Raw genomic sequence first — 18,752 nt, 5'->3', positions numbered from 1 at the left:
ATTATTTTCTGAGTTTCGGGTCATGATTTCAAAATACACTTTTGAAAACATCTGTACATCCTTGTGTCTCTTAAGTTTAACTGACACATGCACACCGAAGCTATTGCACACCAGAAAACAGTTACAATCCGTCGTCATGCCATAATGTCCCTCTGTAGAGAAGTACAATATGTACAATAAAGTGGTGCAAGCAATGCAAAGAAAATGCAATAAAGCCAAACTCATGCAGCATTTAAAGTAAGACAACTGCTCCAATTAATTTAATTTAAACGTGGCTCAATAAACCCTCTAACATACTGACTTGAGGAGCATGCAGTCACAATGAGTGACGCTTTATGAAGCCTGTGGCTCCGTTTTGGACTCCACTGGTTTGATTGTCGCCTCTCCAGAAGGCTTGAACTTGGGCAGGTGCAGACCGAACTTTCTCTCCACGCCAGCAAAGGTTGCGGCAGCCAGATGGTAGCCGCCCACATGGTCTTCAGTCACAGAGGGAAGGTCCTTGATTGTAGATTTGGGAGTGGGCTCCGAGCCGGCAGGACGACTGAGGACAGAGTCAGATTAGCCTGAGACGCAATTCTTGACACTGGCGTACGGTATGCACTTGTGCGAACAGGGTTAAAGTACTTACTGTCCTCCGAAGTCCACGTACAACCATCTCTGTAACAGTTCATAGGTCACCAGGGTTACACCAAACTGAGGTGAAGATCTGCAGACGCGAGCTAATGGAAGATAGAATTGAAAATTACAATGTGGGATTTAATATTCTTGCGGTGCCTTCTGGGCAATTACAGCCACCACAGCGAGCCTCATTTCCAAGTCATGGAACCACTTATAGCACTGTTGAGTGTTTGTGAATGTGTGGATGTGTGCATTTACCTGCTGCGCCCTTCCAAAATGCCTGGAAACCTTCCTCCCTGAGGATCTTCCTGAAGCAGTCGATGACTCCGTCGTATGTCGTCTGGCCTGCTCGGGCCGCCACCTGGAGCCTGGTCTTGATGACATCAGCAGGGGTCACCAGCGAAGCCGCCGGCACACCTTAGGAGATGTTTCACAACAGACATAATGAGGCGCTTTCACTATGCACAGATGGGTGTCACTTCCTGACATCCCTGCTGCAGCATCATGCAGGGCTTGAAATGAGAACTGTATAGTGAGATGTGACAAAAGCATGTATGAGCACTGTATATATACAGCCAGGGCATTGTGAGATTCAACAGATGGAGGAAAAACCAAAATGCATTTCTTGGAGCAGAAAATGTGGCACATCTCTGATTTAATCTCGGTGAGCTTTCCAGATGTTTTTTTTTACCTGCAATAGCTCCAGCAGTGAGCAGCTGTAATGCCCCCAGCCTTCCGTCCTCATCTGCCAATTTTGCCTTTGTGTGGGCATAAACAGGAAAGTAGATGGCGGAGAAGGGGATGTCACGCAGGAAGCACGCTTTGGCCCCCTAACAGAAAAAAAAGCTACATTTAAATATATATACAGACACATCACAGTCAGTCATTGGCAGAGGCAGCGGTTGAGGAGGTTTGTCTTGGGGATTAATTGGTCTGGGGGCCGTCTTATTCAACCTACAGGGGGCTTTAGTGTTGATGATGGAGCCAAAGAGCCCCGAGGCAGAGCTTTAGCACAGGGCCTCCAGAGAGAGATCCAACACACACACACACGCACACACACACGCACACACACACACACAGACACACACAGACAGAGACAGACAGACCCGTGGTTTGGACCCGGTGTGCTAGATCCTCTTGCCAAGAGGAAGTCAGCTTTTCTTTTTTTCCCGACAAGCCACACGCTGTCTGCTACTCATTAAAATATGGAGTATGAGAACATAACTAGTAAACCCACAAGGATCTGGAAAAGGAGCAGTAGCAAAGCTTAATCCTTCACTAATTTGCTGTTGGTTCTTGGCCACAGTTTGCATGTTCAACACTGTTTTTGAAAATTGCAAACAGTCAGCAAAAGGATTGTTTGATCTTCAAATTTGTGATCTGACCTCCATTATGTCTGCATGCACACACAAATGTTTTTTTTCAAATACAGTAGTATTCAATCTGTGTATCATTACAGGAAAAAACATTATCTTAATACACAATTGTGGAAAGTAAGCACATTTACTCAAGTACTATAATTGACATGAGTATGTCTTTCTATGTTTCTTTATTGTGCTAATATTGTACTATTTACTTCACTTTATGTACTGTATTTGACATACAGTGATTTATTTGGCAGATTAGGATTTTCCACACAAAAAAAAAGCATTCCACACAATGCTTCTCTTAAAAAAAGAAGCATTGTTAAAGATTAAAGTACACAATATAGCTAAAAGTAACTCCTCTTTAACTTACTACCACATTAAAATGCTTTTTAAAAGTGAATGCACCATTAATAATAATAATCTAATAAAAAAAGGTACAATAATATAACACACAATATGTACTTTTACTTGTGATACTTCTGCATTTGTTTAAGGTAGTATTTTGGATGGAGGAACTTTAATTGTGAATAAGTGCTGTAACATTTTAATGTTGCAACTATTACTTAAAAGTAGAATTGAAATGTTTAGTTGGTTAATCACAATCCCATTTATTTGCATTTATTTTAATCCAGTAAATTGTTTATGTATTTTTTTCAACCATAAAACCAAATGCCTTTATTCCACCTTTATTGTGAGGATTTGCTGTTGCTATTTGTCTTATGTGAAAGTCAATTAAAATCTATTTTTTTATCAAGGCTAAAACAAAACGTAGAAAATGTCACCACTGGCTTAACTGAAACTTTGATGGGCATTTTTCACTTTTAATTATTAGTAGAATAATGTCTTAAAATGTCTTCCATTGTTACTTTATACTCTGAAGTGAACAATAACTAAGCGCCCCATGTTTTCAGTATTGTCTCTAAGGAACATAAGACCTTTCGCTGCCCTTGTACGACGGTTACGAGAGGTTGATGCTGCAGACGTCACGGTGCTGCAGAGGTGCTGACCTACCTTGTAGAGGCCAAAGAAGCCCAGTTCTCTCACAACACTCAGGGCTTTGACCCTGGGGCCTGTGGTGATCTCGCCAGCCACCTGCAGACGGATCTTAACTATCTCCAGAGGATTGGTGAAAATCACCTGGGAAGCTCCAGCCTGCCGGATGCAACAGGACAAAGAAACAGGAGACGATTGGTTTATATGCACACATGTAGGTTTCTAAGATTGACTGAGTTTACACATCTGAGGGTTGAACTTTGGGTGAAAATGTAATGATGTGTGAGCACTTCTCCCAAATAGGAGTTTTCTAATTATCTCAGTAAACTTCAGCACAAAAGGCACTTTTTCCCCCGATCTGATTTTGTATCGTAAGAGAGTGGCCTTGACAGGAGGAGGAAAAGGCAGGCATTGATAGAGGAACAACTGGGGTCAGAGTGGAGCAGACGAAGGGTGAGGAGAAGCCCCGGCTCATGGTTGGGAGGCTCTGACCCTGGCACCAGCCCTCTGCCCCCTCGCCTCCCCCGAGGCACCTCCTGTGGCAGGGTGAGCGGCCCAGCCTGGCCTCGCCCCGCACACTTCCCCAATTCAGCCGCATTCCCAGGGGAGAAGCTCTGAATCACCCGGTCGGCTCGGGGTCCGGGCAAGCAATGCCCTAAAGGCACGACACCCTCTGACTCGGGCACATTTATCACACTCCCCAAATCTAATCAGGCCCCAGGATGGCTGCTGGTGACATTCAGGGCAGGGGTCTTATCTGTAAACATCCGAGCAAAGGTCTAAAAAAAGCTCCAGCACATTTAGTCATTTTCAAAGCGGAGGGGGAATATCCGCTGCTCTGAAGATTGATGCATTCGTCTCTTCTCTTTTATCTTCTCCAGTTCTCTTCTCTGATGGAAGCGATAATCCAACAAGCAGTCAGAGTAACTAGGGTTTTAACGTTTATAAAACAACATGGGGACGTCTCCAATTCATGTAAACACATATATATGTATTTATAATGGGCATGCAGGCCATGGATGGGAAGTATCCTGAGCATCTAGCATTGTGTTTTGGAAACATCCTCGTTGTCCTGTGTGGGGACCTGCACTGTGACCACACCTCAGGTATGTACTGCGTTGTCAAACTCAATCACAGTGAGCTAAACCCAGCTTCATCCAGGACCCTCCAGGGCCTCTTCCTACAATTACTCCCTGACAGGGGTCACGACCCCACAGACCCTGCTCCTCTGTGAGCAACCTGCAGGCTCTGCTGCAAGGCCGGCCTGTTTCACTTCAGCCAGTGGAGAGGCAGAGTGAAGGAATCACATCTTTAATCTATTGTTGCACTCAACAGATGCTATTTGATTGCAATAGGGCCAAGATGTTAAAAAGATATGAATTAAAAATTCAGAGAATTCAGGGTTGAAAGTGAATTTCTGTATTCATGAAGCTGAATCATATTTAACCTTCACACAAACTAGATGAGCAAGTGTTTACTTGTGGAATTTTCAAATGAGAAACGTGTGAAAAAAATGAAACTAAAAAGCTTAAATAAATTCCCCAAAACTAATCTGCTAAAAATGTGTCCTTGGCTGAAATGCAAAAAAAAAAAAAATCAAATCAGCTCACCTGACTGGTACGATTTTATGATGACATTTTTTTGAAGGTCCATCATCAACATGAACACACAACAAGTTTTTTTCTGTATATGTCAGAGTGTAATCTCAACACTTCATCCACCTCTTTATCTAGTCATTAGATTTCAGCTAATAACAAAGAGCTACGCAGCCGTGAAGGTATTTAAACATTTATATCATAATGGTAAACATCCAATATGCAATGTCTTAAGTGCCTTCGTGTAGGTTGATTTCTCCTGTACTTACTGATAAACTAAACTATTTATCCATCTTGTAAGTGAACAAGCAAGTTGGATAAACATTATTAAAAATGTGGGAGTTACATTAGTAGTAGCATTTAAATTAAACAATATAAGACTAATGAAAATTCCAATATTACACACATTAATTACTTAAAATCATGTATATTTTGTATATCTTTTAGGTGTTCCTTTACTTGTTTTTGAGTTCATCTACAGACTGAATTCAAAAAAGATCACTAAAGTAATGCTTACACATCCTCCAGCGAGAATCTCTGCAGGCAGAACGATGGTATTATCTTCTGTGGTGAACTTGTCCCTGATAAAATCATTCATCTGAAAGAAAGAAAAAAGAGAGAAGAAGACATCAAGAAAAAAGGCAGATGAGACACAATCTCAATCTTGATAGCAGGGCATTAATGTTAACTTGTGGTTGCAGTCACATCTTGATTGCGAAGAGTGCGTTTCTTCTGCACTCTATGCATGTTTTTCATTCTCAGTGAGTCATTTGAAGCAACTTTGTGAACACTCTCAGCTATACGGGGGAATGACTTGCCGTGAGTTTGATAGCTTTCTCCGGGGCAACGCCGATGAGCTGCGGGAGCAGACCTGCAAAATATTATTCATAGATACCATTAGAATACCTGACAGAGAGAAAGACAAAGCCGGGCTCCAAATGAATGCACGTTTTTTTTTTTTATCTTTGTCGAATGGATACATCTACTGACAGCTAGAACAATGTAAGCTGAAGGGTTCTTGTGTGCGTAAAACAAACCCATAAATATTTACAGATGTGGCTGATACATCTGATGCGCTACGACACAAAGGTCCCATTGAAAGTGAACAAAAGTCCAAAAATATGACACTGCTGGTGCGTATGGGATCAGCATTGTTGAGGCCTGATCCCAATGTTGGTGGGGAACAGAGAGACCTGTGTGGTCACGGACAAGATCGGGGGGTTGGGGGGAGGCTGGGTGCTACGGTGGCGATAACCGCCATACTGTTTCACCGTCTGTCCTTCATCAAGCCAGATAAACTTCTGAAGGAGCTGCTGAGTGACTGCTGCTGGTATGCAGCCAGAAAACAGCCGAGCGTGTCTGTCTCTGAGTCAATCACCCTCTTATCATGTGCAAGAGAGGAGGAAGGAAGGCAGAGGGAGGCGGATCAGAGCAACAAAGAGCTGCAGTGGTGGAGGTAGCAGTAGATGGCAGTCTTGACTTCCTTCATATTAGCAGCCCGAGGGTAGAAGTGTTGTATATCACAAGCCATCAGCACCATTATCACACACCCGGGCCGAGGCAGATCAGACACTGCTACTACATGAATTCTGCTGGTCATTTTCCTCGGGGAGCTCTCCCAGGTATTGGGATAATGAAAACGCGACCCCTGGGTGTTGCTTTATTCACTGCTGAACAGGGAGGGCAAAGGTTTCTGGTATCAATTAGCAAAGCATGCTGCTGATATTAGTGCACTGACAAACCCTAATGCTTTCCCATCAGATGGTTTGTTTTGCACGAGAGCCATATGTTGGCCTACACACAGATTTCCTTTTAACGCACGATAAAATCTGTAAAGGATTACCTCGGTAAAATCCGAAGAAGCCCTCGTAGCGGAACACTTTCTTCGCACAGTCGAAGCTGTTCTTATACATCAGCTCTCCTACAAAGGAGCCTGTGGAGCGTTGGTTCTGCATGCGCGTCTTCACCAGGTCGATGGGGTACACAGCCGTGGCACCGGTCGCTACAAAACACACACATATATGTCACTGGTTAAAAACTTTGCTCTGTTTGTCAAGAAACAATGTTTTGGCAGAATTTCTGAGTACCTCAAACACGTTACAAATTGCGTTAATACAAATTTGGCTTTCTTAGAAACATACTTACAACTGTTAAATTCAGGGCTACAACTAATAATTTTTTTCCTTACTGATAAATGGTTTAGTCTGTTAAATGTCAGAAATGAGTTAAAAATGCTCCTTATATTTCCCAGAGTCCAAGGTGGTATTCTTTAAATTCCTTGCTTTGTCCAACTGACGATCCAAAGCCCAAAGATGAACAATTTACTTCATAAATGACAAAGAAAAGCAGCAAATCCTCACATTTGAGAACTGAATATTTTGCCTTTTTGCTTGAATAATGACTGGAACGATCAAGGTATTTTATAAATTAATAAATACATTTTCTGTTGATCGATTAATAGATTTGCTTATATGTTCGGCTCCTGGACAGTTCTCTTGTTGCATATAAGCCATCCTGTCACTCCAATTCATTTGTTATTGTCTAACACAAAAGGGTTGTACAATAACAATTCTTCAGATATGTTTGGGAAAGGGGACGTTTATTGGTCACTGAGAAATAAATAGAGGTGTGTTTGTGTATAAACTATAAACAAACTTTTATAATGCTCAGAGTAGGAAGTCTGGTATCTGGGAAAACTGTTTGCGGTGGCAGTAAGTTGCACTAAACTCCTGCTCTCAGCTTTACTTGCCTTGTCTTGTCTGACATCAAAGGCTGCTGTAATGACTCTTCTCTCGAACATGCAAACTGCTCGGTCAGCACAGAGGAAGGGTGAGAAACAGCTCATTATCGACAGCTTCACCATGAGCCTTATGATATACATCTCTCTGGCCTCTGGTGAATGAGGATTGATAAATATTTGCGTGTTTGAGGAGAGCACACGCACACACACATATACACACATACACACAGGATAACAGTGTGTTTCTATCTGAGGTGCAGTTATGTCAGACTTCCTTGTATCAGTTCCTTCCAGTGTAATTAGATGGAGAATTCCAGAGACTGCAGTTACGGAAGATTTGTGTCATTCCAAAGCTCCGACTCCAACGACAGCCTGGAGCCACTGGAGGCACGGCAGCACAATGCCGGAGCCTCACATCACAACCCCTCTCCCATGCAGCACAATGGCCGGCCCGGGGCCTCAGCTCGCCAGTCTGGACGGCTAGGGTTACCCCTCGGGCGGGCCGGGTGCTCCGCCGCAGACATGTCACTCACCTCCAGCGATTGAGCCCAGAGCAAACCTGTAGGCAGACTCTGCAACCTGGAGCCAGGCGGGCCGAGACGTTTCGGGAGTGTGCTGTATAGGAGAAAAAGACACCAGTGGTCAAATGAATTTGGAGAAAGACAAGGGGGGGGGGGATCAGAACACTAACCATGAATCGGCTGGCTATTAAACTATAGCGAAACCAGATACATTGTGGAAAGAAATTGCTGTGGCGCACTCAACAACGGAGGGAGGCGATGGAATGTGGACATGTCATATAACGTCTAATTCATCATCAGCCAGTATTAAATGTCATAGCTCTGATACAGCAAATGACTGTGTGAGCCTCTAGCTACGTTTCCACACATGGTACATGTGGGAGGCTGAAAAGCTAAAGGTCTTCTTTTTATTTTTACAACAAAGTATAATTTTTTCTGTTATCTACTTGATCTTTGGATTGGTGTTTGATGTTGAAAGCGGAGCCCCTTTGTTTTCTCTGTGTTGCAAGGGGAACAGATTAGTCCCACAAGCCTTTTCCATGTACAGATAAGTATCTACATGAATATTACACAGTTTGAGTGAGACTCTGTTAAAGTATGTGTGTGTGTTCAGCACTGCAGGTTGAGGCGGTGAGTAACTTCTCCCGGACCAGATGTGGAGGGAGTAGGGCAGATCAGGCTTTTCCTCTTCCCAGATGCTTCCACCGAGGGCTGCATGCTAACAAGATCGAGGTCTTGATCAAAGGGTTTAAACAATTAGCCTACTTCCACTAAAGGGCAGGCCTGAGAATTGCAGAATCCCCCCAAAAGGAATCAAATTCCAGACCTCTGAGTGTGAGTCCCAGGAGCATGAGTGACCCGAAAGTTCTGACCACAGCCTGATATAGAGCCGTGTTATCCGGTGAAGGCAGGAACTATTTTGTCCTCCCAAATCCACCTTGACTCCCACTCCCCTCCTGCCATTAGCAGACTATTCTAAAGGCTCCTAAAACTCCTCAAGCCCCACACTGATAAAAGCCTCTTATTAGCTTCTCAGATGTGTGATTGCAGCTCATGTGTATGTGCAGCTATACTGAATAAAAGGTGAAGAGAGCCTTTCATGGAGAGGTGCAACGCAACAATCCATTCCTCTTCTATAACTATAATTGGTGTACTTTTATCTAGGAGTTAAAGTAATGCACTTCACAAGGGAAGAAAAACATGGGCACTCTGCTAATTCAGCGAGTGAACATTCTCCCTTTTTAGCTCCTTTCTGAGAAGGAAGCAGAGTGAGAAGTGGAAAAAGGCTTTGATAAAAGGCAGGAGGATGTGAGGGGTATTAGAGGAGTCATTCAGGCTACCTGTCTCTGGGCCTCTGCTAGGTGGTACGGCATGGCTCCTTCCTCCAACGGGGCTATTCTCTCGATGTCTGCATGGTTCAGCCTCCTTAACACATATCAGAAGGGGAGGGATGGAGTTAGGCCGGGAAAAAGCAGAGAGCCCAGCAGTCAGTGATGTAAGATTTTCCACAGACCTTTTATTACCTTTAACTTTTAATTTAGGCTCATATAAACAACAGACAAACAAAGCTGGAGGAGTGCCCGTGGCCCAACAAGTAAATGAAGGTGTTCTGTAACTAAATGTTCGAGATGCAAACATTCCCCACTGGTCTGACGCATCATAAAATCTGTATCCATGTTTTATGTTTGTCTTGTAAATCAGCCACTGGAGACATCGTTGTTAAACTGAAAGAGCAATAACTTTATCCTTACAGCCAATAAACAGACTTGCAACATATTTATAACATTCATTGTGGTGGAATAAAAAAAACTAAAAAGGTTTTCTATAAATGTTTTGAATTTGAAGAACAGCAGCAGCACCTACCAGGGTGATTGCATGGTGGAAAATTATATGGTAACTTCAATTACCTGGTTTATTTTGCCTCATTTTCACCAACTTTCTGTGCATACATTTTTGTTTTTGTTTAAAGATTTTAAAACTGTCCTTACCCCACCTTTACTAAGCTGCCAAGATGACACATGTCTGAAAAAATTTACAAATCTTTAGTCCTAATCTCTCAAACATAACAGTTCTGGTTGTTAAACATATTATTTTACTATTTATACACACAAATGCAGCACCCTTACCCAGAGTGAGAGTGGAGACCAACGAGCTGGTACAGGATGTCAATCTCCATCGGAGTGATTTGACCAAACTTATTTGCACCATGAACAAACTCCTCTACAACGCAATAAAGAAAAGAAAAAATGAATGGATGCAAACAGGACTTTAGAAAGCTGGGGGGGTTAGCCACGTCAGGTATTTTCTACAGCAGGCTAGTATCAAATAGTATTTGCAAATACTGTTCCTAGTTTTAGCGATACTGTCATCACTTCCTCATACCTAAACGGCAGAAAAGGTTGTTTACCAATGACTCCCAAAAAACAACATATGACTGATGGAGAGAACTATTAACAGGCGCACGTTGTCAAACGGTAAGATGACCTATATAAACGGTCTGGTTTTTGTAGATGCTTGCTGCTAAACTGGATAATTAAGAACATTACCAAGAAATATTTAAAACCATTATCTCAGTTCTGTGTCTGTGCCTGGAGTACTATAACTGAGCATGCATTCTCTCAGCAGCACCTCGCGTCACTCTTTTATATGTGCTTTATATTTAGTTCTTTACTGTTGCCTGCTGAGAAGCTCCATTACCATCGGGTGGTCTTTCTAATGGTAGCTGTTGGAGGAGGGAAACAAGTTAGTTATTCACTTCCCCCACAAAAACCTTCCTGTCAGGTCCAAGGATTGCAACCTTTGGTTACAATCCTGCTTCTCTGATCTCAAGTACTGCAATGATATACTTTTCTGTGACTGACAGATGACATGTGAATGTTGCTTTATACTCAATCTGATATGTTTGGTAATACAAATAAGAATTATTTGCAAATACTATTTGCCCAAAATCTTTTCTATAACGTGAAAACCATGGGAAGAAGGTAGAGGAACATCAGTCTACAGTTTGCATCTCAATGGGAAACACAATTAGGAGTAGATGTCACTGACAGTACCACTATAAGTTACACAGGTCTACATGTAGGAGGTGATCTGATTACCAGGTTAAAAATGTTCATTTACCTTAGTAATTTAGTGCTACAGTAAATGTTCCCTGTGTGTTCTCTCACACCATTCTGTCAAGAAAGTTAAGACATCATAGCACAGCTACATTTCATATCGCATATGAAATATGACTCATTTCAGTGATGTACGAAGTGTCTCGGCTGTACCTTTGGTAACAAGTGTGTCTTTGTGAGTGCCGGCGAGGGTGCTGTAAATCTTGCGGACCAGCTCCATGTTGTTGAGGAGGGCGTTGAAGGCATTGAAGTAGGAGAAGCTCACCATGTGGGAGGTGCTGCCTCCTGCAGCCTGGGGAAAGATACAAAGTCTGTCATTGCTTCTGTATGGGACAGCTTCGTATATTATCTTAAACTTCCTTGTCTTCCTAGTACTTAAAATAACTAACATGGATGTCCAAGCTAGCTAACTCACTGGATCCTAATAAAAGCCCTGGAGGCAAATTCGTGATTTTGGTCTTTGTCAATAAATGGACTTGACGTAATCTTTTACTTTCTTGTAAATATTTTATATATACTGTGTGGCCACTTGGGGGCAGTGAAAACAAGCTGTGAACACAACATTGACATATAACTTTTTAAGTTCACAGTTATTTATTTACACATCCAGCAATTACAGGTCAGCATTATCTTCCATTCATTTGGGGTTGTGTTTCTGGACACCGAAAGAAAGAAAGCCTAATATTAAGCCTTCTTTTAGCTCTGTTTTTGGTCTCCACCAACTCCTCATGGAAATATCTGTCTCTTTAGCTGTTAATTGCTCTACTATGTTTTTCAGCCAGTCGCTAACTGTTTCTGTCTGCTGCTGAGCTGATACTGCACAGTGGGTTAAGAGTTTTTTAGCGAAAAACAGCTTTAATCAAAATGATTGATAACAGATGTTTTAGATGTTTACCAACTGGTCTTAAACTTACGGAAACTAGGTTCTCCTCTACAAACGGAGTCAGCATGTGGTGTCTGATGGTGGCCATGATGTCGCTGAAGTCCAAGGCAGTGATGGTGCCACTTTTGTCCTTGTCTTTTTGTGCAAACGCCTGGCGGGCATGCTCGAACTGCAGCTCCTGCAGCAACACACGCACACACATAGAGAGGAGTTCAAGCTGTTAGCTGACAAAAGAGGCAAAGAATGTGTTCCTGTGATGAGGAGCATCGTATTACCAGGAAATAGAGAAATAGAACTTTAGAGGATGGAAGTGTAATAATGTCAGTTTTGGACAGATGTGAAAGTCATCAGATGTGACATTGTCAGACATTGGCTTTTGTAATCACCACAGTCTCTCCGGAGACTAATGGAAACCATGTCGCGAGAAGTCTGATCCCGGAGTCAAGGCGTGTGGTTGGTGAGGCGCCCGGCAGGTGTGTCCGCAGGAAGATGATTCAATATGACAACTACGCAATCAGATGGGGGTGCAGGGGGAGGCTGATCCCGAGTCTATGTCTGCTGTCAGTGCTCATCGCATACAACCAGAGGATCACAGAGCAACGTCAATGCAATACTCAGCTGTTACTTCATCTTTACACTCTGGCTCTGATAACCTAATCAGTGGATTGTTGCTGGAGATTATTTCCCACAATGTTTGCTGATTATATTGTTGAAAAAACTCATGATGATACTTTGTCGCCTCGCAAACATTATACTTCTCAAACCTACATACGCTCTACCATGTCTGCCAAATGCTGCAACAACCACAAGGTGGCAGAGCCAAGATTGTTTGAAAAACAAACATTTAAATCTACACAGAGATCTGTACTATTTTCAGTAATGCTCAGTTACAAGAAATGAAATGTACTTGGACATGACAGAAAAACAAGACACAGTAATAATTACTGATGTTATTTGAATCCTGCGCACACAAGAGTCTTTGGTGGAGCGGTGGGAAGGACTAGTCAAGTTTGATAAACCACAAAGTGTTCTGAGGGATCCCACACTGCAGCGCAGCCGGTCTAACTCTTGGGCCACCCAGCTTCTGCCTGAGACCACAGCCCCTCGACTAAAAAAATCGGGTTCCTCCCTGACCGTACTGCTGCTGCTGCTTTAACAGCACAGGGATCTCAGGGAGATACATGCGACAACCAATTATGCAAAACAACAACGTTAAGTGCTTTATGGCAACTTAGCTAATGCAAACCACTAAAACAGCTGAACGGATGAAACACTTAAGATGCAGCTTCACACCACAACTCCATTACCTTGAGAGATCATATATGGCACATAGTTTACGTTACGTCATTTCCATTTGTACCCAGGCAGGATAAAAGGGCCTCGCCAAGGGATGAAGGTGGTCATTATGACTGGTTCACATTTATTGACGCGCACCTTCTAAGATGTTGGAAAAAATAACTGAAAAATACATTCAATGTGTTGTCGATATGTTTGTCTTGTTGCATTTACATTCAAACGTGTGTATCTGTACCTCCTCTTATGATCTGCTGAGGTCAATGAATTCAAGAGCTAGATTTGTAATCATAAAAACAAAAAAAAATGTCCCTATCCTCACTTTCATCCAGTCAGTGGTTTCTCCACTAAGTTCTACTTTATCTCACTTGGTTGGATGCATCCAAAAATTTGATATATACCTGGAGGAACTGGGTGAACTCTGTGTAACTGAGATTCTTGTTTCTTTCATGGCCGAAGTGTAGCCTGATGAACTCACAGTCCCAGTTGAAGGGAATGTGGTGATGCACTGTCGTCTGGCTGAAGATGTCACGTACATTCTCTGCAAGAGTGAGACATGAGTGAGCAATAACAAGAGACAGAGGGCAAAAAACATGCAAGATGCAATTGTAACATCCATCTCACGTCCTCATTCCTTTTGTAGAGAACCTCGTTAAAGTAAAGTCCATTTGGACTGCAAAGCTGAATAGGCTGCTTGACAGTCTCACTCCTTTTACATTTTGAGGGTTTTGAGTCCATCCAGGAAATTGTCTGTATAAGCACTGCCCTCAATTTCAGTCGCCTTTATGGAGGCACATTGCACAGAGAAGAGTATAGCAGCAGCTTCTTTGTAAGACTCTGTATCTCTTGGCTTATGACATGCTGGATTCATTTATTTGCTTGTCAGATGGAGCTGGTTATAATGTGATGTTCGCAGAACTCGCCTGCTATCTTGCCCTGAGATGAGACTTGCTGCTAGCATATGTAATACATAAAACATAGCTGCTTCTAGATTTATTAGCACCACATGCTTTTGTAAGGATAGCGCTTTCAACCCACAACATTCAAGGGCACACTCAAACGCACCTTGAACCCCCCTCTTGCAGTACTTTTTAGGACTTTTCCATCATCATTGTTTTCTATTACTTATTATTTTAAACTATAACAAATTATGGAGTTTAAACTACACTGTATGTACATAACAGTTATGTATGACTCCCCCACACCAGTGTGTACCACTATGTACATACCAAATGAGATGTTTCCTGTGCCAGTCTTGTCAAACAACTGAAAGGCAACTATGAACAGGGCATCCGGGGCGCATAGAACTGATTCAAAGGCCAGAAACTCCTGGAAAGATATCAGTCTGTTTGGATAAGAAAGAAAGAGGGCTATCTGAACACAGTATCTTTGACAAAATTACCCCAATAAAATACTGGAGAAAAAAAACACACTTACACGAATAACAATCGGACTTACAAAAGGACAGAAAGCAAAAGCAGTAATGTGATCTGAAACCTATCTCTCAGCGAAGCTTCAAAGTTAATTCTTTACTTTGGAAATAGCATTTGACAAAACAATTTCACCAATAACAAAGTACATTTAGCAGCTGTTCTGAAGCTTTCAATCATATCACATGATCTTCATCAGCAAAAGGAGTTTGCCTGGTTGTTAAAGACACTGTAGATGTTTAAGTTTCCATTTCTTGTCCATGTTGAGCTTCAAAGTCAATTCTAAACTACAAGTACAACTATTATTAACAATAAACTACAATGGACTTGAATTTTCAACTTTTAAGCCAACATGGATCAGAAGTCCTTAATGTGCTTATAAAAAAATAAGAATTTAAACATCTGGACTCTTTTTCAGCTGGTTATGAGACACTGTGGAGGTCTAACTGCACTCTATTTACAGTTGAATACCCGTGCAGCTAGAATCAGGGATTCATGTTTTGCTTATCTTATCACTGTTTTTTAAATCGATCAGCTGTAAGAGTAAAACTGACTGATAAAGATACTTATCTACTCTGTAAACACCACTGATATAAATCAATTACAGTCTCTTTGGCACAAATACTACACACGTTGGTGGCAAAGTGCTTCAGTGAATCTGAAGAACATTTAATTACCAAAGTGCAACAGGCGCTGATGTCAAAGTAGCCTTAAAGGGTTCATTGCTGTTTGATCATGTGATATCAAGACCAACGGATCAGCTTATTTGTGCAATACATGCACAGGAATTTGTGACACAAGTTCAGGAATCAACAGATCCTATAATGACATAATGTAAATAGATTAAACACAACATAATCCTCACATAACAGCTAAAACGGCACTGCTGTGCTTTGGTCTTGTGAAATAAATCTGACTCATGTACAGTAATATCGTGCTGACAGCATGTTATCTGCAAATGCTCACTTAAGCAACTGCTCTCAGGACAACAAACCATGACATTTACTTTTAAGTACATTTAGGTAGCGGTGGCTGCCTCCAACGATAAAACTCGCGACTGCTGGAGAAATGACAAGATAATGGAAAATCGTGTTGTTTACCAAAAGGGATTAAAAGAAATATGACGGTCACTGTACAAATAAATACCAAGAGGCTACTTTAGAGCAAAATAATTTATTACAGCTGACACTGGGAATTTAAGTGAGAGGAAACCTGCACCCGGAAAATTCAAAACAAGATCTACAAAACATTTGTTGAGGAAATGCAGACATAATGTTTTATGCATCAACAGAGGACTTCCACAGCAACGTTCCTTACATCTGTGTAGGCACTCACCCATCTTTAGTCGTGTCAGCCACTCCAGCTATCAGCTCCACAGTTTTGGGATTATGCCGAGGTTGTGCATGTAGACCCAGGTAACTCTGTACAAAGTCTCTGGGGGTCATGTAACGCTCTCCATCCTCCACCACACTGGCATACTGCAGACGAGACAGAGACAGAGCTGTAAACAATGTGGATAGCTCATGTGTGGGTTTAGATTAGAAATCCATAGGGTTGAATTTCATTGTGTGCATAGAAAGAAAATGATGTGGAGTACTAAGGGTGAGGAAGAACATCCCATATGTGATAAATCAACAAGTCTGTTTTCACTGCAGGTCTCTAAATTGGTATGTCTTTTCTTTGTGACAATAAGGTGTTTGTGTACAGTTGTTTATGCCACATATGGGTCTCAGTCTACTGGCGCTATACAGTATTTTAAATTTATACTATGCTCTACTGTATCCCATCATGAAAAATGCATTGAAAAGCATTCGTCACTTTCAAATCATTGTCATCATTTGACTTAATGAAGGGCAGAGATACATCCCCCTGCTCTCAATACGACCATATCAAACTCATTAACAGGTGGAGATAAACAATTAGATTAAAAAAAAAAAAGATATACAACATAAGATGAAATATAGATGGTGCATGGTGTGCCATATATTGTCCTGTAATATATGATATGATTAGGTGATAGGGGAGCAGTATATAACTGTGTTTTAGCCTTCATTTAGTCAGGGTCTTTTTCAAGAACATACAGTTATACGCATTAAACCCTGGAGGCTGCTTAGTACAATTTGCTGACTCCAGAGGACCATTTGGGGGTTCAGGGTCTCCCAGGGTCTCGGATGAGCAAGTGTTGCTGTTTGGGTTTCTCCACCTTCATTTTATTTTAACGGTCTGTTGGTTGAACTGGAACCTTCGAAACCCCAAGCCCACTTTTCTAACCTTTAGGCCACAACTACCAAAAATTGAGTATGAATTATCGATAAAATCTTCTATCATGCCAAATACTATATATTGTGATGTACTACATTTTCTGTAAATGAACTCATTACCCATTTATAGAAACAGTAAGCAGATGTAAATAATTCTTTTTTTGGCTGATCTAGTGATTAAGTTGTGATTAAGTTGCTTCATCACATTAATATAAAATTCCCCTGAGTCTAATAGTAACGTAAATCATTGATTTGCAATGACCTGAAACAATAAGAGAGTGTAGCCCCTGTCTAAAAGGGATACCTTGGTTTAAAACGGTGCATAAACACTTATGACGTCATAACGCCCTAAACACTTTCTAATTGATATAATGAAAACTTGCGGTGACAAAGACTTAATCAATAACGTTCGCCTTGCAAGCGTTGTGTCGTGCCTCTGTTTCACTTGGGTGAAGCAACAACATGCAGAGCACAACACAGCGCTGTGCTTAACATGAGACCTCTTTGGGCTTTCAGACGTAAGGTCATTTATAGAGCCTGGAGTTTGGGTTTCAAGTTGGAACAGAGATAGCTCTGGAAACAGAAGAGGCACATGAACTGGCAACAGAAAGGCCACGCTCGTGGGTCTGAGCCAAGCTCAGATAGAGAGAGCATGAGATAAACAGAGAAAGGGTGTGGGAAGAGACCTTCACGCAAAGTGTTTTCAGGGCTACAATTCAATGCACTCTGCTGAATCAAGTGAAAATATTAATTCCAAGCAATTTATTGCCACATTACTCCGTCACATGATTGTGTATCCATTTACCCTCACAGTAGGCCTCAAGTAGATCTTAATCAAATTATACAGGCAGTCAGAATAAGCTTCCAGCAATTAACTCTTCCACCTGAATATGTATTTCAAATTAAGCCGCCCTCTTATTGTGGAGTCAAGAGGATCATAAGGGAACTTGTACCTCAAACAGAGTCTCTACTTTCAGGAACAAGTTAATACTCCAAACGAGACTTGTGTGGGTAAACAAGCCTACACATTAATGGCACCGACTCGTTTCTTTGAGGGGTAGAGGAAAGTGTGTGATGAAAAATGCAATGACATGCTGAAGATCAGAAAACACATGAAGTAAAAGCAAGGGGCAGATTCTCTGTTGAAGCAGATCCAAAATTAGTCGAAGCATTTCTGTGACCTTTACTGAACTATATATCCCAATGGACACCACACAGACACTATTCAATGACTACAACATGCTAGCACACTTGTAACACACTGGTTTTTGTGATGTTGCCATGTTAAAGCTCCAAATGTTTTGGTTACTGCCAGTGACAGTCTTACCTTCAGAAAGATAGTCTTCAAGCCATGGGGATCGGCTCTTTTTGTTGCTTGCACCTACACACACACACACAAGATGGTATTTGTTATAAAGAAAAATTCAGTCTCAGATATTTTTTAAATGACTCTATGCAACTGTTCAGTCTGTTACTACAATTAAACTGAAGTTCAGGCTTGTCACTGTTTAGCTTTGGATTTTCTTAGCGATCGATCTTAAGACGAATTGAATCAAATAAATACAACACCATGCGGATGAAAATCACCGTAAACAAAACCTCCTCATGCCAAATCTCTCTGGTATATACAAATGCAACAGAGTAAATAAATTACAGTTGTCCCTGCGAGGCCGGCAGAGATGCGCCTATGTAAAGCTGCAGAGACACAAGGGCGGGGGACTCCGCTGCCTCTCACGATACAGCTCTAAAGCCGCTGTATCCGCACAGACATGCTGTCCTCCGTATCCGACGGTCGATTTTCCCTGATTCTAATATTAATATCTGATAAGAAATATTGACGGAGTCACCTTGACCGCCATGCTGGGTGTGACGTCAGCTGCAGTGGAGTAGCGCAGGCGCTGGGCAGGAGGATGCAGCGGGCATGACGGGACCTCT

General features: G+C 41.8%; 1 protein-coding gene across 1 annotated transcript; it reads right to left on the bottom strand.

Moving 5' to 3' along the window:
• Positions 1-24: 24 nt before the first annotated feature.
• LOC129105120 (electrogenic aspartate/glutamate antiporter SLC25A12, mitochondrial-like) lies at positions 25-18,676 on the bottom strand. Its single transcript, XM_054616016.1, has 18 exons — positions 18,665-18,676; positions 18,145-18,198; positions 15,892-16,034; positions 14,356-14,471; positions 13,528-13,667; positions 11,865-12,011; positions 11,104-11,242; positions 9,961-10,054; positions 9,175-9,259; positions 7,847-7,928; positions 6,417-6,575; positions 5,392-5,444; positions 5,091-5,171; positions 2,997-3,137; positions 1,310-1,448; positions 877-1,035; positions 629-719; positions 25-541 (listed from the first exon to the last, which is right to left on the bottom strand). Exons 1-18 carry the CDS (start codon positions 18,674-18,676, stop codon positions 334-336), a joined length of 2,043 nt encoding a protein of 680 aa, XP_054471991.1. The 3' UTR covers positions 25-333.
• Between the last annotated feature and the right edge of the window lie 76 nt (positions 18,677-18,752).

The sequence above is a fragment of the Anoplopoma fimbria genome, chromosome 16 (assembly GCF_027596085.1).
Source record: "Anoplopoma fimbria isolate UVic2021 breed Golden Eagle Sablefish chromosome 16, Afim_UVic_2022, whole genome shotgun sequence".
Classification (NCBI taxonomy): Eukaryota; Metazoa; Chordata; class Actinopteri; order Perciformes; family Anoplopomatidae; genus Anoplopoma; species Anoplopoma fimbria.
The sequence above is the reverse complement of the archived record's forward strand: the minus strand, read 5'-3'. Positions and strand labels throughout refer to the sequence as shown.

What these genes read in the sequence shown, in the direction of transcription:
- LOC129105120 (XM_054616016.1), bottom strand. An exon ending in CTTCTTCGGATTTTACCGAG is followed by an intron (nt 5,445 to 6,416) that starts GTAATCCTTTAC and finishes AATATTTTGCAG; the next exon opens with GTCTGCTCCCGCAGCTCATC. An exon ending in AGATTCTCGCTGGAGGATGT is followed by an intron (nt 3,138 to 5,090) that starts GTAAGCATTACT and finishes TGCATCCGGCAG; the next exon opens with GCTGGAGCTTCCCAGGTGAT.